This window comes from Dendrobium catenatum, unplaced genomic scaffold (assembly GCF_001605985.2).
Source record: "Dendrobium catenatum unplaced genomic scaffold, ASM160598v2 original_scaffold_61322, whole genome shotgun sequence".
Lineage (NCBI taxonomy): Eukaryota > Viridiplantae > Streptophyta > Magnoliopsida > Asparagales > Orchidaceae > Dendrobium > Dendrobium catenatum.
In genome coordinates, this window is record NW_021379772.1 from 747,723 (window position 1) to 769,940 (window position 22,218).

General features: G+C 33.7%; 1 protein-coding gene across 2 annotated transcripts in view; it reads left to right on the forward strand.

Moving 5' to 3' along the window:
* Positions 1-1,507: 1,507 nt before the first annotated feature.
* LOC110112936 (protein FLC EXPRESSOR) overlaps positions 1,508-22,218 on the forward strand; it is a 47,148-nt gene continuing 26,437 nt past the window's right edge. The window contains exons 1-2 of one of the 2 annotated variants that reach the window (XM_020845325.2): positions 1,508-2,038; positions 2,099-2,199. In XM_020845325.2, coding sequence (XP_020700984.1) covers positions 1,625-2,038; positions 2,099-2,199 — 515 coding nt within the window. In that variant the 5' untranslated portion in view covers positions 1,508-1,624. Of the gene's footprint in view, positions 2,200-22,218 lie in introns of both variants that reach the window. The other variant, XM_020845324.2, reaches the window with a different exon arrangement.

Sequence of the window (22,218 nt, forward strand, 5' to 3'; positions counted from 1 at the left end):
ATATTGTATTTTCATTTTAAAGTAAGAAGAAAATGAAAACCAACTTAGATCCACATGGAAAAGCCACGCACTACTTAAAAACTTCTGACTAATCTTCAAAGATAGAACAATTATGTAACCAATATAATAAACATTGGCTTGGAAGCCACTTCAACAAACTAGACAAATAAAAGGTTCTATGCATCTGAAATATATGAAAATTTCGAGATCTTATTTGTTCAGCATTTAAGTAAAAAGATGCAATCAAACATTAAATATACATTATGATTTTTCACCATATTATTGTTCTTATTTTAACATGAGAAACAAAGTGAAAGTAACATAGCATATCTTTCATAGAGAGAGAGAGAGAGAGAGAGAGAGAGAGAGAGAGAGAGAGAGAGTTATAAAATAATAATTTTTATTGGATGACCACTATCTAAGATAACAGAACTTTGGGATCAATTTCAAAAAAGTTCCTAATTGCATAAAATCCAATAAAATATTTGATGTAAACTTAGAATAATTATGAAATAATTAAAATAAATACATTAAATTATATAGTTTGTATGTGAATTGCCCATATAATGAAGAAGGATATGAAATGTTTGGATTTACTTTTAAAATTTAGAATATAAGATTTATGCATAGTTGATGAAAAATGAAAGTTCTGAAAATTTATGTTATATTCACTTGCTTGACATGCATAACATTCAAAAATATCTTATTTATGTATTACCCTAAACTTATTATCTATTTAATCTAATACTCTACTAGCTCCATTCTCTCATTCTCAAACTCTTGACAATGAAAAAGAGTGTGAAAATCGTGATGGGATATCACTCGGATCATGAAGAAGAGATGGAGTCACAATGGGATTATGATGATAAGGATATCCATGTAATCAACAACATGTGAAGGACAAAAAGGAGGCGAGGAAGTTGCGAGGGATCTCACTGGGAAGAGCAACTATGGGAGCTAACGATGCATGAAAGATGATACGAGGTGAAAACATGGTGTTGAGAGCTTATTAGTAAGCATTGACTGGATTGACGACTTGTGATTGATGAAGAGAAGTTCGGCGACTATAAATCACGAAAGAGGGCGAGAAGAGTGATAATTTTATATTATAAAGATTTAAGTGCTATGTGAGTAAATAATAAGTTTTAGATGCTAAATATAGAAAATAAGAGTTATGTGAGTAAATTGTAAATTATATATATAAATATGCAAATGGGATAATTTTGAGTATTATTTATGAAAATCTACCTTTTGTTTTGGATAAAGATTTATGCTTCGTTTGGAGCTGCTTTCTTACTGCTTCTTAAAATAGTTTTTTAGTACAAACATTAAATTTTTTGCACCAAAATTTTTTTTTTAAGAAGCAACAGAAAACCGTCATAAATGAATTCTTAATTTTGAGAAAATCATAAATTATTTTAGTAGATGAGCATAATGAATAATAAGTAAAGGTGGAATTTACACGCAAAATTCTCCGCAGCAAAGTACCCACAATCTATTGAATCTAATTAGCCTATTCAACGGCTCTCCTAAACCAAAATTTCCGGCCATCAGCCTTCTTCACTGTTTCCTTTTCATCAAAACCCTAATTTCTCCAATACACACTATCTTGCAATTGCAAGCCATGGCAGGAAGGGGCCGCGTCATCCCCAGCCACGTCCTCCATCTTCGCGATGGCCAGCCTACTCGGTTAGGCCCACAACCGCAGATCGTCCACATTCTCGACGAAACTTCACTTCTCCGTCGCCTCCCGCTGCCTCACGCCCCTCCCCCCTCCATCATAGCCCTTGAAGATCGCCTCGCGGCTCAGTACCGTGAGATCCAAGTTCTCCTTTCCGACAATCAGCACCTTGCCGCTACACACGTCGCCCTAAAGCAGGAGCTCGATGCCTCCCGTAATGAGCTCCGCGTTGCCTCCGCTGCATCTGCTAGGGCACAAGTGGAGCGGGATGCGGAGGTGCGTGAGGTGCTCGAACGATCTTTGAAGGCTGATGCCGAGGCTCGTGTGGTCGAGGAGATGCGGGCCGAGTTAACGCAGGTAAGGGCTGACGTGCAGAAGCTTGGTGCTGCGAGGAATGACCTATTGGAACGGTTGCAGGGGCTGAAAGTGGAGCTTTCACGTACCAGGGAGGAGCTAGGGCAAGCATCCGCTATGAGGGATGAGATTGAGGCCATGAATAGGGAAATTCAGAGGGGAAGGTTTGTATCTGTCAATGTACCTGTCCTTATGTATGTTTTTTCGTCATGAAGTGACTATGATTCGTTTGACAACCTTAATTAGTTGCAGATTTATTCTTATGCGTTTTTTGTGTCGTTATGTATTGGATTGATAGCTTGATTGTGAATTAATTAGTCTTTTTTGAGATGAGAAGATTTTATGTTGCTATTCCTGTTTTTCCCTTTGTAGTGATGATGCGGTATGAATTGATATTTATGGCTCTATAGAAATTGATTTTTTTTTTTGGCTCTATAGAAATTGATGAAGCATGAATTGAGTTAAAAATGACTGATAAATTCTAAGTTGAAATTTAGTAGATTTTTTTAAATTTTTTATCTTTACTGAGTTTCTGCTTTCTCTATTGAATTGTTTTTTTTTTTTTAAAATCTTAAGTACATTAGAATAGGACATGTGCCTGGGGGCCCGACTTTCTGAAATTTTCTCCTTGGCCTTGCTTTAAATGGATGCTAAGGACAATAAAGTGGCGGTCTAACTTGCCAGTTATTTTTTTTAGCTTGGGTGGCCTCTAGATTTGTGGGAGGGGTGATATAAGACATGACCCTTTGAGAATAATTCAAGGTTTTACTGGACAAACTATAGAAATGTGCGCCTTTCCATTCTTTTTTTCTTGACAAAAGGAGATCTTTTGATAATGATTGGGCAAAGGAGCCATTTTTTACTCATGTTGTTGTCGGGCATTGCTTAAAAATCTTTGTCAGCTAACTTGTTTGTAAGTCAAACAACTTCGGATTTTTATAAGAAAAATAATTCTACTTAATTCTAAAGAAAAATCAATATTTTAATCCTCCTGATTTAAAATCCTCAATCCTATTATTCCTCCTTGTTTGCAATTTTTGCTTACCAACTATTTCCTTATGTTAGAAGACTGCTCTCTTTGTGATTGTGGTTCTCCATTTGCTTTTTTACTCAACCCCCCTTATTGTATATGGTTTCTCTGTCATTTTCTTATGGTGATTCACTTTGCTAGATGGAGCTTATGTTGTACTAGCAGACAATGTACTGAAATCACAAGCAATTTTGGTTTTCTGAATTGCCTTATTAGTTCCACGTAAAGATAATCTTAGAAACGTTGGTTTGCTAGTTGTTTACAGTTTCGATGTAGATAAACCCTATAGCAGTCTAAGTTGAGAGGCACTCTAATTAAATATGATCTAATATAATGTAAATATGATGACTAAATATGAGATTTAATATGGAAAAATGCTTGAATTTCAATAAATTATAAGGAGAAAAGTAAATAACTTTTAAAAAAGGACCCTGACATTCAATTGTCCTACTTTGAGTTATGCTACACATATCTTTTAATTGTAGAAATAATGGTTTAAGCAAATATACTTAAAGTATAATTTTTCTCTGATTTACTAAGCTACATTGATTGATTTGAAGGGATTCAATTCATTCAACACAAGAACAATGCCATTTGAAATTAAACTCCACTATCTTTCATTCGAAAATTTGAAGCTCGTGTCCATTAACAAATGATTCTTGCTTTTTTATGCATTTCGGTACACTTCAAAGCCACGTTAGCGCTACACATACAAAAGGAATAGGAGATATGGAATGGTAAACATAGTAGAAGAAATGGATGAATCTCGCATGGACTGACCTATTAATCATTCTTATGTGTAATATCTTTCGTCCACCTCATAGAAGAATTGTTTTTAAACAATGGCACAAAAATCATTTTGTGCAATAAAATAGTTGTGGGCATCTAAAAGAAAGTAGAAAATGTCCAAATTAACCTTCAACGACACACAATTATGTTAACACAATGTTGCTACATTACTATGTAGTGCTTTTATGATACACTCACAAGATAATTCACTCGAGATCCTTCAAATATCATTCAAATCAAAATTGCAAATGCCTTGAATACTCAACTTATTCTTTCACCAATAGCTTTGAATTCAAAATCAAAGCTGGTTGTTAGCACATATTTTGAGTTCAATCACTGAGAATATTGATGATTGAAGTACATGCGATTGCTCCTTGTTGAGGATATTTTCTTAAGCTTAAGATCTTAGTGATATATTAGGTAGATATGTAGGACATGATTGCATGTCTTTCAAGAAACGAATAATTTAGTGTGATAGAGAGGAGTTTTTGCTGCATGCATAATCCAAATAAATTTAGAAGGGATACACATCTCCATGTGTAGTTATGAAATATATCAGTTAAGGAGGATAATTGCTGCAAATTCACACTTGAACTAAGTTTTTGGGAGTCGAGCTATAAATTGAATTAGACTTGTCTAGGATCTTTCTAGTTTTGGTCTAACCAGATCAACAATGATGGCAAGGCGGACCTCAGGAACTTGCTTGGACAAGAAGCTAACTTTGTAAGGTAGAAGGATTGTCCTTGGGGAATTAATTTAGGAAAAGGGAATAAGGAAAAAGGAGCTATAACTGGGGTATGTGTGAGTTCTACCATAACATTATGAATTTTAGAGGCATTATTTAAGATGTATTCTACCATGTAATTAGGGATGAGTCGCTTAATTTTGAGTAAGTTTAACTTCATTGACATTTAAGTTTGTTTATACAAAATTGGATGATTTCGATTGCAGCATTTTATTGTTATGACTCAATTGATATATGATACATGGAGCTATAATATGATGGCAAAACATACCTTTTTATTTGCTACATGCAAGGTTGTAAAGCCATTAATGCTATTGATGCATGATTTTATGCAAATCATTATTATATGAATTGAAAATTGAAGATTTTATTAATGTTTTAAAAGAGGATGCATGAAGCATGCATTTAAACTATATTTTGAATGAGACATAAGCGTCATTTCAACTTCAGTTTTTTAGAGAAATATTGAAATATATTATGATGAATGAAATCAAAGAAATAAAATATATGACATTTCATACCTAGTAATATAAGACACATTTAAACATCATTACATTAATTACCTTGAAACAAAAAAGTAACTTTTCAACATCAAAGAAATATATCTTATATTCTAAAACTATATCCAATTATGCTCATCAATGGAAACATTTGCATCTTCTTCTTTGATGTCATCTCACATTCATTCCTCACCATGACAAAGTTTATCACGAACGATGTTGCAAAATTTTTAGTAATCATGTCAGTTCATCCACATCTTGGCCATGAAAAAATAAATAAGTTATCCACTATGTAAAAGATGAATCAAGTAGAGCTTCTCACAATAATTTGTTGTTGCTTAGAGTTTTTTATGTTGCCCCATCCTCTTATCTTGCCACATAATTTCTAATAACAATTAAATTATGTATATTGTTCTTTTCATTCCATCAATTTAAAATCAAACGAAAAGCATAGGTCTTCTTACTTTACATTCCAGTCATCATCAGAGGCCACTTCCTTAACATTTGTTACATGTAATTTTTTGTGCAATATACCTTTGGTGCAATATTAAAATTATGCAATTAGAGGCATAGTTAAATAAAATTAGAAAGTTTGCAATACTAGATGGTGGGAGTTTATTGTTTTTAAGCAAACTTAGAATGAATTTTCTCCGCTTATTTTATGGTGATTCATCTCAGTTTTCATTTGAGTCATTTGTTTATTATAGAAAAAAATTTGTTTTTGCACTTAAACAATTCTTTCCTAATCTCTAGATATTGCTAAATCTAATCCCTTTGAAATATTTGAGTTAAGATTGTAAACTGACACATGTAAAGGGCATTGTAGCTTCCTGGCCCATTTATTCTCAATTAAATTCTGAAAACTATATACTTCTTTTCAATCCCTTAGCGAGCTTCTGCAATCCTTTTCTTGGCAACTTCCATCATTTCATATATAAATCCCATGGAGGAACTCATATTGGAATCAACTTCTCTAAGTACCTCAATGAAGGATTTGTTATAGATATACAAAATAAAACGTGGCACCAAAATACTCCCTCATGATTTCAGAAATAGACAGAGAAATAAGAGTTTGTTTTTGTTTTTACGAACTTTTTATTGTCTAAGTTAAAGTGGCAAATCTGTTTATATCTAGCCTCACAAGCTCTCAGTTATTTGTTCACTTTTCCATAAGATTTAGTACCCACATTTGACCCATAAATGAAATAGTTAATAGCCTTTGCCTTCTAAGATACATATAAATACACCTTATTTTCTTCTAATATCTTCTAACTTTAAATCTGTGCAACGTGCCTTTCATTAAGTCCAATACAAATTCTCTCTTATCCATTGACTTAGCTGTTGCAATCAGATTACTTGATTGGTTGTTGATTATCACCTGTATGGCCATTGACTTCCATAATCTTGTAAAGATGTTTGAACTAGATATCACCAATTTTCTTAATCTGAAGAGTCAATGGACTTGTTAAAGATATAGCGTGTGCCTCACATAATTTATTAGTATTCTACCATTTCGATCAATCCATTCTTTAGGCATAACACTGCAATCAAAATTTTACTAACCTGATACAAGCCCAAGGGCTTGGTCCATTTATTTTAGTGGATGACTAGTTATGCATCTATAGGTTCAACGTCTCCCTTTTAACACACTTGTTATTATTTCATGCATGGAATGTTGCTTGACCTCTTTTTCATAATTTCCCATGACACCTGCCATCTTTATCTAAAATTAGTCAATTATAAAAATTTTTTATCCCTTTGGCATAAATAGTTCAACTATTTTTTTTTTCTAACCACCTCTTCTCTCTCTCTTTCTCTCTCATCAATTCTCAATAGTTGTTTGTATTGCTTCAAATGAGATGAGTTCATGTATTTGACTAGTTCTATTTTTTATATGAGCATCCTCTACCGATGCCTTCCCATTTTTCCGAAGCATTTTTCTCTCATATCCTTCGCCTTCCCATTTTTCCGAAGCATTTTTCTCTCATATCCTTCAAATGTCGGGAAGATTTTTGCTCGATATTTTAAATCATTCACATTGATGATCTCTACATAAATGAAATTGAGCTCAAATTCAAGAAGAGAATAAGGCGTTAGAAAAGCAAAGATAGTAGGATATAAAAATTAAATTGTGAATTTTCTAAACAACTTTTGGTCGTTCTCTTTCAGCATCATATCTAGAAATCAGGGACAAGATCAATGAAAAGAAGGCTTTTTCATATAGTGAGTGATGCATGCATATTTAAGTTTATTTTTATTTCTATTGTAATTTGAATATTATAATTTTTTGTTTAATTTTTTATGCTATCCTATGATGGAAAACATCCAATGATCATGAGTAGGTAGTGCATGGGCATGGCAATCCTTGGGTGTGTTAGCTACTTGGGTTCTTTGGTCTTTTGGGTTGCTGTTGGCTTGTTGCTTTTCGGGTTGGGCCTTGGTTGCTTTGGTTTTGAGCTGAATTCTTGGGAGCTACTTGATTCTAGCTCTTTTTTGCTTGAGATGATGTTTTAGCTCATTCTTTGGAGTAATCGCATTTGTTAGCTCATTAAGTGGAGTGGTTTCTTGCCTTTTCCCCTTCTTTGTGTCTCCTCGGTTTCTTCCTGGTGCTGTTTCCTGTGGCTAGTTCTTCTCCCTTGCTGGGTGCTGGTTCCAGTCCCCTTTGTGCCCCTTCGATTTCTCCCCTGACTGCTTATCCCGTGGCTGCTTTGCCCGGTTCTCTGTGCTGCCTTTTCGGGTGCTGTTCTGAAATGAATTGTGGCTTTTTAGCTCCTATTACCTGATTGGTTCGGTTGGAGGTTGAATGACTGTTTGCCTTCCCCCTTTTCTCTTATAAATTGGAGATGTTTTTGACATGAGAAGGTTGTTGAATATTTGAGCAAAGTCTCTACAAAACCTGAGGGTTTCTTCTTCCTTTGGACAAGCTTGAGAGCTTGTTCCATTTCTCTCTTCCTCCTCTCTATTTCGTCTTGGGCTTCTAATCTCTTCTTCTCTCCGCAAGTTCCACTCCACCTGATCTTTCTTCTTGAGCTATTGGAAGATGTTTGTTGGTTGATTTGGTGACATTTGCCGTAGGAGTTTTGTTGGACGTTGGACCTTTTTGCTGTGGTGGACCTTTGGTTTGCAAGCCCTTAAGCACTTATCTTATTTTACCTACTTTTCATTGCATGTGAGGAAACCGCTAGCCGGTTGTTTGAGGATAGTGTTTTTATTTTTAACTTTTTAAGTTTTGTTTCGTTTGTTCGACTTTCGTTTGTTTTGGTGTTTGTTTGGATGTCTGCATTCTAGATTGAATCGAGTTTTGTTCTAGTTGTCCTAGTGTTCTTTTCTATTGGCTCTTTCTTTCTAGTTTGCCTGCATCAAGTTTGGTATCAGAGCAAGTTAGTAAATCCTAGGTTGATGGGAGTCTCTTTCTTAAGTAAACAAAAATGACTAATAATCAAGGGGAATGACAACAAATGATGCAACAGTTAGTGGATTTGCAAAATCAAATAAACAACATGGATAATACTCTTGCAAACTTAAATGTCAACAATCCTAATGTTCAAACTTCTGAGAGTGAGGAGGTAGTCCCTAGAAACCAAAATAGGCAACGAAGAAATTGAGATTATGGGATTAAAATATATGTCCATAATTTCGAAGGTAAACTTTCACCCGACCAATTCATCGAGTGGGTAGAAAAAATGGATCAGTTTTTTGAGTGGAAATAAATACCAGATAACATGAAGGTTAAATTTGCAAGCTTAAAACTAACTGGTCATGCACTCACACGGTGGAAAAATTTTCAAAGCAATAGACTAAGGCGAGGGAAAGAAAAAATTCAAAACTGGGAAAGAATGAAAGAGAAAATGAGAGGGAAATTCCTATCTTCAGACCACGCACGAACTATCTTTTAAGAATTTAATAACCCGCGTCAAGGTAATCAATCTGTTGAAGAATACACTTAAACTTTTTACAAACTATAATTTAGAAATGACTTAGATGAATCTGAGGAAAGAACTGTCACTAGGTATATCAACGGTCTAAAATGGACAATCTAAGATCAACTGAATTTGCACCACGTAATTAAACTCGATGAGGCTTATTGAATGACACTGAAAATTGAAAAGCAACATCAAAGGGGTTATAACAAAATAACTGAAACTTATAAGCGACTAAAGACTGACGGGGTTAAAACTCAATTTTCACAAACTTCTGTAGGAACATTGGATGTGAGAGTTAAATCTTTTGGAACTCAAAATATGGATAAATGTAAAGGAATAATGGGGCCTAAACCTATTGAACAACCAAAACTAATTGGACCATGTTATAAATGCGGGCTTTATGATCATCTTTCTGTGACTTGTAGAAAAAACAACCCAACAAGAAATAATTATATAGAAAATGATGAAGAAATATAAGAAGATAAAGAAAACGAATCTGAACCTAAAAATGAAATCGAATTAGAGAAAGTTGATGTAGAGGGCGATGAAGGTTAACAACTGTTATTAATCCGACAAGTTTTGACAGCTAAAATGGAAAATGGGGATAGGTGGCTTAGAAGAAATATTTTTAAAACCACTTGCATAGTTGAGAAGAAAAATTTGCACTCTAATGATCGATAGTGGAAGTTCAGGTAATTCTGTTTCTCAACTAATGGTGAATAAGCTTAAATTAAAATCAAAACCACTTGCTAAACCATACAAAATCTTTTTGTTCAAGGAAGGGGGTGAGGTTCCTATAACAAAGCAATGCATTGCTAACTTAACAGTTGTAAGTTCTTATAAAGATCAAGTGGTTTGCGATGTTGTTCCTCTTGAAGTCTGTCACATCTTATTGGGTCGTCCTTGGCAATTCGTTCACAAAATAATTCATAATAGGGAAAATAATACTTACACTTTGATTCAAAATAATAAAGAATTCTTTTATCCTAAAAAACATGTGCCTGACCGCCCTGTCAAAAATACCAAAGTTGCAAAAACAAACACTCCTGAACTAATTCTTAACACAAATGAGTTGAAACAATATGATGTAGCTTTTCTGGTGCTAGGAAAAGAAACTGATTCAACTTCTCAAATTCCTAAAGAAATTTAACCTTTAATTGATTAGTTTTTTGATATAACACCTGAAGAGTTGCCATTAGGTTTGCCACCTATGAGAGACATTCAACATCACATTGATTTAATACTTGGAGCCACTTTGCCTAATCTTCCCCATTACAGAATGAGTCCAACTGAACATGAAGAACTTTTTAAGCAAGTGTCTGAACTGTTAGTGAAAGGTCTAATTAAAGAAAGCTTAAGTCCGTGTGCTATGCCTGCTTTGCTTATACCTAAAAAATGGAACCTGAAGGATGTGTGTGGATAGTCGAGCTATAAGTAACATCACCATCAAGTATAAATTTTCAATTCCTAGGCTAAATGACATGTTGGATATGTTAAGTGGTGCCAAAATTTTTTCTAAAATTGACTTGAGAAGTGAGAATCTTTATATTAAGATAAGACCGGGTGAATGGAAAACTGCTTATAAAATTAAAGAAGGATTGTACAAGTAGCTTGTTATGCCTTTTGAGTTATCAAATGCTCCTAGTACTTTTATGAGAACAATGAATCATGTTTTAAGACCTTTTATTGAAAAGTTTGTTATTGTGTACTTCGATGATATTCTGATTTATAGCATTCACCCTTCTGAGCATCTTAATCATGTGAAGCAAATTCTGCAAATACTAAGAGAACATACATCAATCTTAAAAAATGTTTTTTCATGACTTCAAGTTTAACATTTTTGAGATACATTGTGTCTGCGAAGGGAATAAAGATTGATCCTATAAAAATTGAGGCAATTCAAAACTGGCCAACTCCTAAAAATATCAGCGAGGTAAGAGGGTTTCATGGCTTAGCTTCTTTCTATCGAATGTTCATTAAAAACTTCAGTTATCTAATTGCCCCTATCATTGATTGTTTGGAAAAAAGTCTTTAAATGGACACCTCAAGCTGAACAAACTTTTCAAATCATTAAGGTAAAAATGAGTTAAGCCCCCATCCTTAGCCTGCCAAATTTTAAAAAAGTCTTTAGAGTACAAGTAGCTTGTTATGCCTTTTGGGTTATCAAATGCTCATAGTACTTTTATGAGAACAATGAATCATGTTTTAAGACCTTTTATTGAAAAGTTTGTTATTGTGTATTTCGATGATGTTCTGATTTATAGCATTTACCCTTCTAAGCATCTTAATCATGTGAAGCAAATTCTGCAAACACTAAGAGAACATACATCAATCTTAAAAAATATTTTTTCATGTTTTCAAGTTTAACATTTTTGAGATACATTGTGTCTGCGAAGGGAATAAAGATTGATCCTATAAAAATTGAGGCAATTCAAAACTGGCCAACTCCTAAAAATATCAGTGAGGTAAGAGGGTTTCATGGCTTAGCTTCTTTCTATCGAATGTTCATTAAAAACTTCAATTATCTAATTGCCCATATCATTGATTGTTTGGAAAAAAGTCTTTAAATGGACACCTCAAGCTGAACAAACTTTTCAAATCATTAAGGCAAAAATGAGTTAAGCCCCCATCCTTAGCCTGCCAAATTTTAAATTTTTTTTTGAAGTTGATTGTGATGCTTCTCATGTTGGTATAGGTGCTGTGCTTAGTCAGGAAGGAAAGCCTATTGCATACTGTAGTGAAAAATTGAATGATTCTCGATCTAAGTATTCTACTTATGACTTGAAATTTTATGCGATTGTTCAAACTTTGAAATTCTGGAGATGATATTTAACTCAAAGGGAATTTGTTTTAAACACTGACTACAAAGCTTTACAATTTTTGGGCTCTTAAAAAAATCTGAACAAAAGACATGCCAAATGGACATTTTTTTTGCAAGAATACTTTTTTCATATTAAGCATAAAACTGGTGTGCTAAACAAAGTAGCTGATGCTTTAAGTAGGAGGTCTCATCTGTTGGTAACTGTTTACCCAACCATAACTTCTTTCGATTTTTTAATAGACACTTATGCGATTGATCCTTATTTTAAGAGTATTTGAAAATCTTGTCTCACTTTTGGAACTGATCCTTCTGCTCAATTTGTCATTCAATAAGATTTTTTGTTTAAGGGTTCTAGACTTTGCATTATAAAAAATTCTTTAAGAGAACATCTTGTGTAAGAATTTCATAGTGGGGGTTTGGGTGGACATTTTGGTCAATGAAAAACTGTTGCCTTAGTGGAAGAAAGATATTTTTGGCCTCATATGAGAAAGTAAATTGCTAAGCTGGTGAAACAATATAAAATATTTCAAGCTTTCAAGGAAACTTATCAAAACATTGGTTTATGTACTCCTCTTCCAATTCCAAATAAACTTTGGGAAGATATCTCTATGGATTTTGTTTTAGGGTTGCCTGTTACTGCAAGAAAATATGATTCTTTCTTTGTTGTTGTGGACAAATTTAGCAAAATGGTACACTTTATTCCTTGCAAGAAAACTTATGATGCTTCATATATTGCTGATTTATTTTTTAAAGAAATTGTTGTTAAGTTGAATGTTGTTTGATCTCTTGCTTGTTGGCTTACCTCTATGTTTATGCTTACATCAAATGCATTGTTAAGGTAACTAAAAAATTTGGAAAAAGTCATGTTGCTTTAAGATTGAAATATCTCAAAGGTGCTATTTATGTCGTTCAATTTTTATTGTTAGCCTTTTTATTGAAAATTTCCTTTTAAGAAAATGTTTAATATTACTATAATTGTGCTAAAATTTTAATCTATCGCCTATCTTTGTTAGCAAGAAATTTTATGTGTATTAAGCATGATTAGAATTTACATGTTTAATTTATTTTTATTCAATAAGAGATAGCACCAAAATGGTCCTTTGCTTCTTTACGAAGGACCAAATGATACCCAATTATTTAAGTCTCATTTTAGTCCCTTGACTTTTTAGTTGGGTTCTAAATGATCCCATGAGAGGATTAATTTGATCTCTATTGAAAGAGTAAAGGGATCAAACTGGTACTTTTTTTTATTGCCGGGTAGCTTCATAAAAAGTTAGAAACCAATTTGATCATTTTTTTTATTCAATAATATGGTAAACAACTTTGGTTGAAGCATTAGCATGCTCAAGAACATATTTATTTGTGAACATGAATTTTTTATTCAATTTTTTGGTCAAGTTTGGACCAAAAATATGCATGTTCGTGTACATTATATGAATTATATAAGTTTAAATTATGTGCAATTATGTTTATTTAAGTTCCATACAAAATATGTTTAGAAGAAAATAAAATTATGTTTCAAACCAAAATAGAAGCGGCCAAATCTTAACTTTCTAATTAAACCTTTAAATTTGTATCTATAGAAGCATGTTCTTTTGATATTTTTGGGTAATTACAAATGATGTGTATGTTTGAAATCTACACATAACCCCAATGCATAGTAGTTATGTGTATAATTTTACTCCAAAATTTATGGGATTATCAACACTTACATGGGGGTTATGTTATGTTATTTATTTATTTCAAATATCATATGGGGTCATGTGTATGTTTTAGAAAATACTTGGGCTGTGTTTTTATTTTAAATATTACATAGGGGTTATATGTAATTTACTCTAATATTTTTTTAAAATGAACTAACTCATGACGCCCCACCTTGGTTTTTAGCTAATTGAGCACAGCTCATTAACTATTTATTTAGTTGTGCTTGGTAATCGAGTAAGGAGTCAGTTTATATCAACTAAACCTTCATATCAAATGCATATGACTTGGTGAATAGCTTACAAATTGAACTCACCTATATAATAAATGATGCAGGCAAACTAGAAAGAAAGAGCCAATAGAGGAGAACACTAGAACAAAACTCGATTCAATCTAGAAAGCTGACATCCAAACAAAATTCTAAAACAAACCAAAGTCGAACAAACGAAACAAAATTTAAAAATAAAACATTATACTCAGAACAATTGGCAAGCGGTTTTCTCACATGCAACGAAAAGCAGGTAAAATAAGATAATTGCTTAAGGCTTGCAAACCAAGGGTTCACCATAGCAACTAGGTCCAATGTCCAACAAAACCCTTCCAGCAAATGTCACCAAATTCTGCCAACAAACACCTTTAATAGCTCAAGAAAATGATACAAGTTGAGTAGAACTTGCATAGAGAAGAAGAGATTAGAAGACAAGACGAAATAGAGAGGAGGAAGAGAGAATTGGAACAAGCTTTCAAGCTTTTTCAAGAAAGGAAAAGAAACTCTCAGGTTTTGTAGAGATTTTTCTCAAATATTAAACAACCTTCTTTGTCTCAAATCATATCTAATTTATAAGAGAAGAGGGGGCATCCAAATAAACATCTCACCTCCAATTGAACCAATCAGAAAAAGGTATTAAATCCAAAACAGCACCCGAAAAGATAGTACAGGAAACTGAAAAAAGCAGCCATGGGAAAGGAGCGAACATCTAGGGAATGGGGACAAAGCCAGGGGGAACGGAACATCCCATGGGAAGGAGCATCAGGAGGAAGAAACGAAGAGATACAGAGGAGAAAAAAAGACAATAATTCCACTCCACTAATTGAGCTAACCAAAGAAAATTTTCATAATAATGAGCTAATGCATCAGCTCAAGCAATAATGAGCTGGAACCAAGAAGCTCCCAAAAAACACAACCCAAAACCAAGCAGCCCAGCTCAACTCGAGAGCCACCCAGCAGCCCAAAGACCAAAAAAACCCAAGTAGCTAGCACACCCAAGGTTTGCCATGCCCAAGCACTACTTACTCATGATCATTTGATATTTTACATCATAGGATAGCATAAAAACTAAACAAAAAATTATAATAAAAATGAAAATAAACTAAAATATGCATGCATCAATTCCCCCCTGGTGGGAGAATCTCATCTCTTGTTGAGAAGGCTTGAATAACTTTCTGAAAAAGATCAGGATGATGATTTTTCAGCTCAATAACATACATCAATGTACAGTCTGTCAATGGACAATTTTTCCATTTAACTAAGAAACTCTTGTGTTCGCCATGTCTAGTCTTAGTAATTTTGATATCAATAACTTCTTCAATTTGATCATCTCTGTTTAGAACTTCAATAAAGTTTCAACTTCCACAGAATCATCAGAATTTCCTTCATACAAAGAAAAGTCAGAAACATTAAACACGGGAGAACTGCCAACAATACTAAGAACTTTCGCAGAATACAAATAGACTAAAATTTCTTCCTGCTTAATTTATCAAAAGTACTAACATGAAATCGTTGGCGACGAAAGTAAGCCATAACCAAATCACCCTCGTTAAAATGAACTTTCCTCCGATGTTTGTCAGCATTAGATTTGTATTTAACATTAGCCATTCGGAGTTTTTCAAGAACTTGCTGTTGGACAGATTTGATATGATCAAAAGTTTCTGTGACTTGAACACTAACTTTATTAGGCAAATGCAAATAATTTCTATCTAAAATGTGAGGTATAGGCTGATTATAAATAATCTCAAAGGGAGTTTTACCAGTGGAGCGATTAACAGAATTATTGTATACAGACTCAGCTTGGGGCAATGTTAAATCACCATGGATGGTTTCTCACTAGCAAGACATCTCAGTAAATTTCCTAAGCTTCGATTGACAACTTCAATTTGTCCATCGGTTTGTGGATGATATGCACTACTAAACTGAAGGGTAGTTCCTAATTTTGCCAGTATGTTCTTCAAAAGTGACTCAAAAATCTAGTATCACTATCAGAAGTGAATGTTTGAGGAATGTTACGAAGACAAACAATATCTTTAAAAAATAAATTAGCAATATATGAAGCATCAGAAGTTTTCTTGTATGGAATAAAGTGTTCAGTTTTGCTAAATCGGTCCACGATAATAAAAACATAATCATATTTTCTTGCAGTAACATGCAACCTCAAAACAAAATCCATAGAGATATCTTCCCAAGGTTTATTTGGAATTGGAAGAGGAGTTACAAATCAATGTTTTGAGAAGTTCCTTTGAAAGCTTGACAGAATTTACATTGTTTCACTAGCTTAGCAATTTGCTTTCTCATATGCAGCCATAAATATTTTTCTTCCACTAAGGCAACAGTTTTTCCTTGACCAAAATATCCACCTAAACCCCCACTATAAGTTCTTGCGCAAGCTGTTCTCTTAAAGAATTTTTTGGTAATGCAAAGTCTAGAACCTTTAAACAAAAAACCTTGTTGAATGACAAATTTAGCAGAAGGATCAATTCCTGAAGTGAGACAATGATTCTCAAGTACTCTTAAATTTGGATCATTCGCACACGTGTCTTTTAAAAAATTGAAAGAAGTTATGATTGGGTAAACATTTACCAATAGATGATACCTCCTACTTAAAGTATCAGCCACTTTGTTTAGCACCCCAGTTTTATGCTTAATGTGAAAAGAGTATTTTTGCAAAAAATATATCCATTTGGCATGTCGTTTGTTCATATTTTTTTGAGAGCCAAAAATCATAAAGCTTCGTTGTTAGTGTTTAAGACAAATTCCCTTTGAATTAAATAACATCTCCAGAATTTCAAAAGCTTGAACAATCGTATAAAATTTCAAGTCATAAGTAGAATATTTAGATCGAGAATCATTTAACTTTTCACTAAAGTATGCAATATGCTTTCCTTCCTGGCTAAGCACTGCACCAATACCAACATGAGAAGCATCTCAATCAACTTCAACAACTTTTTCAAAAATTGGCAGGTTAAGGATGGGAGCTTGACTCATTTTTGCCTTAATGATTTGAAAAGTTTGTTCAGCTTGAGATGTTCATTCAAAAACTCTATTTTTCAAACAATTAGTGATATGGATAATTAGAGAACTAAAGTTTTTAATGAAATTTCGATAGAGAGAAGCTAAGCCATGAAACCCTCTTACGTCACTGATATTTTTAGGAATAGGTCAGTTTTGAATTGCCTCAATTTTTACAGGATCAACCTTAATACCCTTAGCAAACATGATGTATCCCAAAAATATTAAATTTGAAGTCATGAAAGAACATTTTTTTTAGATTGATGTATAACTTTTCTCTCTTAGAGTTTGCAGAATTTGTTTCACATGATTAAGATGCTCAGAAGTGTGAATACTATAAATCAGAATATCATCGAAGTACACAATAATAAACTTTCCAATAAAATAGTTAGATACAATAAGAAAAAAAAAAGAAACTTTCTAATAAAAGATCTTAAAATATGATTCATCTTTCTCATAAAAGTGTTATGAGCATTAAAAAGTCCAAAAGGCATAACAAGCTATTCGTACAATCCTTTTTTGATTTTAAAAGCAGTTTTCCATTCATCTCCTGGTCTTATCCTGATCTGGTGATACCCACTTCTCAAGTCAATTTTAGAAAAGATTTTGGCACCACTTAACATATCCAACATGTCATCCAGCCTAAGAATTGGAAATCTATATTTGATGGTGATTTTATTTATAGTCTGACTATCCACACACATCCTCCATGTTCCATCTTTTTTAGGTGTAAGCAAAGCAGGTGCAACACAAGGACTTAAGCTTTTCTTAATCAAACATTTCTCTAACAGTTCAGTCACTTGCTTAAAAAGTTCATCATGTTCGGTTGGACTCATTATGTAATGGGGAAGATTAGGCAAAATGGCTCCATGTATTAAATCAATGTGATGCTAAATGTCTTTCATCGGTGACAAACCTATTGACAACTCTTCAGGTGTTATATCAGAAAACTGATCAATTAAAGGTTGAATTTCTTTAGGAATTTGAGAGGTTGAATCAATTTCTTTTCCTAACACTAGGTAAGCTACCTCAGATTGCTTCAACTCGTTTGTGTTAAGAAGCAGTTCAGGAGTGTTTGTTTTTGCAACTTTAGTATTTTTGACAGGCGGGTCAGACACATGTTTTTGAGGATAAAGAGTGAATTCTTTAATATTTTGAATCAAAGTGTAGGTGTTCTTTTCCCCGTTATGAATTGTTTTGTGATCGAATTGCCAAGGACGACCCAATAGGATGTGACAAGCTTCAAGAGGTACAACATCGCAAACCACCTGATCTTTGTAGGAACTTCCAATTGTTCAGTTAACGGTGCATTGTTTTGTTATAGGAATCTCACCCCTTCCTTGAACCAAGAGATTTTGTATGGTTTGACAAGTAGTTTTTGATTTTTAATTTAAGCTTATCTACCATTATTTGTGAAACAAAATTACCCGAACTTCCACTATCGATCATTAAAGTGCAAATTTTTCCTTCAACTGTGCAAGTGGTTTTTAAAATGTTTCTTCTAAGCCACTTATTCCCATTTTTCATTTTAGTTGTCAAAACTTGTCGGATTACTAACATTTGTTCATCTTCATCGCCCTCTACATCAACTTTCTCCAATTCAATTTCATTTTCAGATTCAGATTCGTTTTCTTCCTCTTCTTCTATTTCCTCATCATTTTTAATATAATTATTTCTTGTTGGGTTGTTTTTTCTATAAGCCGCAGAGAGATGATCATTAAGCTCACATTTATAACATGGTCTAATTAGTTTTGGTTGTTCAGTAGGTTTAGGCCTCATTATTCTTTTACCTTCATCCATATTTTGAGTTTCAAAAGACTTAACTCAGGGCTTAGGGTTTGCAAACCAAGGGTCTACCACAGCAACTAGATCCAACGTCCAACAAGACTCCTCCAGCAAATGTCACCAAATTCTGCCAACAAACACCTTTAATAGCTCATGAAGAATGATACAAGTGGAGTGGAGCTTGCGTAGAAAAGAAGAGATTAGAAGCCAAGATGAAATAGAGAGGAGGAAGGTAAAATTGGAATAAGCTTTCAAGCTTTTCCAAGAAAGGAAAAGAAACCCTCAGGTTTTGTAGAGATTTTTCTCAAATATTCATTAACCTTCTTTGTCTCAAATCATCTCTAATTTATAAGAGAAGAGGGGGCATCCATATAGACATCTCACCTCCAATTGAACCAATCAGAAAAAGGCCAGGATTAAATCCAAAACAACACTCGAAAAGGCAGTACAGGAAACCGAGAAAAGTAACCACGGGAAAGGAGCAGACATCCAGGGAATCGGGACAGAGCCAGGGGGAACGAAACAGCCCATAGGAAGGAGCACCAGGAGCCAGGAGGAAGAAACGAAGAGACAAAGAGGAGAAAGAAGGCTATAATTCCACTCCACTAATTGAGCTAACCAAAGAAAAACTTTTTATAATAATGAGCTAAAGCATCAGCTCAAGCAATAATGAGCTGGAATTAAGTAGCTCTCAAAAAACACAGCCCAAAACCAAGCAGCCCAGCTCAACCCAAGAGGCACCCAACAGCACAAAGACTAAAAGAACCCAAGTAGCTAGCACACTAAAGGTTTGCCATGCCTAAGCACTACCTACTCATGATTATTGGATGTTTTCCATCATAGGATAGCATAAAAACTAAACAAAAAATTATAATATTCAAATTATAATGGAAATGAAAATAAATTGAAATATGCATGCATCATTTCCCCCCTGGTGGGAGAATCTCATCTTCTGATGAGAAGGCTTCAACAACTTTCTCAAAAAGATTCGGATGACGATTTTTCAGCTCAATAGCATCCATCCATGTACAGTCTGTCAATAGACGATTTTTCCATTTAACCAATAACCTCTTGTATTCGTCATGTCTAGTCTCAGTAATTTTGATATCAATGACTTCTTCAATTTGATCATCTCTGTTTAGAACTGAAGTGGAAATTGGTAAAGTTTCAACTTCCACAGAATCATCAGAATTTCCTTCATACAAAGAAAGGTCAGAAACATTAAACACAGGAGAGGTGCCAACAATAATAGGAAGATTCATGAGATAAGCATTCATGCCCAACTTTCGTAGAATACGAAAAGGCCCAGGCCCAAATTTCTTCCTACTTAATTTACCAAAAGTACCAACTTGAAATTGTTTAAGAAATTGTGTTAATGCTAGGGCGTCCCCTGGAAGCGATGCGCTGTATGGCCTAAATACAGTGACAAGTGTGCAAGGGCCGCTGTACCGGCGTCCGGGTGCAGTGTTAAATAGGCAAGGTTCCCACATCAAGGACGGATGTGGGCAAAGAAGCTTGTTTATGAAACTAAAATTAGGATATGAACTTGGAATATAGGTTTTCTTATAGGAAAATTAATGAAATTAATATATATTATGATTCGTAGGAAATTAAATATTTTGTGCATTCAGGAAACTAAGTGGATTGGAGAGAAGGCTAAGGAAATTGATAGTTTATGATTTAAACTTTGGTATTCGGGTAGGAGTCGTACTAGAAATGGTGTAGGTGTTATTATAGATAAGAGTTTAAATGTTATAAAAATTAATAGGATTGGAGATAGAATTATAGCTTTAAAGATTGTTGTTGATGATAAGATTGTTAATATTATAAGTGCTTATGCTCCTCAAGTAGGTTTGGATATGAGTTCTAAATTAAATTTTTGGAATTACTTAGAAGAATTAATACAAAAAATACCTCTTGAAGAAAGAGTTTTTATTGGAGGAGATTTAAATGGACATGTTGGTAGAGAGGTAGATGATTTTAAAAGCATTCATGGTGGCCATAGATTTGGAACGACGAGTGAAGGTGGCAAGATCATATTAGATTTTTGTTTAGCTTATGATTTTTAAATTGTTAATACCTTATTTAAGAAAAGGAATGAGTATCTCATCACTTATAAAAATGGATATAGTACAACCCAGATTGACTATTTTCTTATTAGAAAATTAAATCGTTTAGATTGCAAAGATTGTAAAGTTATTCCGAGTGAAAATTTTTGTACCCAACATCGATTATTAGTTTTAGACTTTAAGATAAAGGGGGATAAAATAAAAATAATGTAAAACGTTTTTCTAGGATTAGATGGGGGCATTTAAAGAATATTAACAAAAATATTTTTGAGAGTAATATTTTAGATCTTAAGATTTTGTCTTCTAAGTGAGAACATCCATGCACTAAAGCAAAAAAGATATGGGCTTAGGCTGTTCCTTTGATAGTAACCCAACCAATAGGAAAATATTTGTCAAACCCCTTGTGTTTGAACACAAGTTAATAGCTCCTACAATACATTATCTTTATGATTGAATACGAGGTCAATTATTGCTTCTTTCTTTTCAGGAACTCTCCATAGCACTTATCTTAACTTTATTCAATATGCTTTTCTAACAATAAATATATATGTAGATGCCTCCTTATTTTCTCTATATTCTCCATCAAACCTCTTAACTAACGTATGGTATCCATGAGTCGACCTACCCGGCATGAATCCAAATTGATTTTTGAGAGAAAACATTAGTATCACGCCGCAACCTAGCCCAAACTCGCTTCCATAGTTTTAAAGTATGAACAAACTTAATACCTCTATAATCGACAATATGTGATCACCTTATTCTTTAAAAAATAGGGAATTAACACACTCATTCTCCACCATCTGGGATCCTTAGTCTCAAAATAGTATTAAAGTTAGTAAGCCAAAAATCCCTTCATCTCTAACATTTTTCATACCTCTATTGAATATTCATCTTGTCCAACAGCTTTTCACCCTTCATTTCTTTAAAGCCTCGCTCTAACTTCAGTTTTACTAAGTACGCCGATAACAAAACATATGCTTTATTTCATTTTTAGGATAGCTAAGGTGCAACATAGAGTCAATCTTTAATTTCCACGAATATCATTAAAAAGTTTAGCAAATAGTCTCATCCACCTTTGTGGAATCGATCCTCTATGGAAAAGTATTTTTTGCGGTCATGATTCTCATCCTATATACTTCACTGAACTTTATAATCCTTACAACTCCACCTCTTGTGTGGCTAACTGATACACTATATCTTCTCCTTCCTTAGTATTTAATCTATTATATAAATCACTAAAAGCCAATGTCTTGCATCGCATATTGGCTTTCTTAGAATCCTTACAGCCACTTATAAATTTCTCAATTAATCAAAATAAAGTATTAAACCATTTTGAAACGTAAAGTTCTGCGTCTGTAGTTTAATTTTCCTTGTGTGTGCTTTTAGGATAGATTGGATTCCACCACCAACGTATGGTTTACTATTAGGAGCTTTTCCCGTGGTGAGACTCCAAGCACGGTGGCGTGTGGTGTTGCAATATTTTTATTATCACTAAAAAAAACCACTCTTCCCACATAACGTTAGCATCCTCATGCAC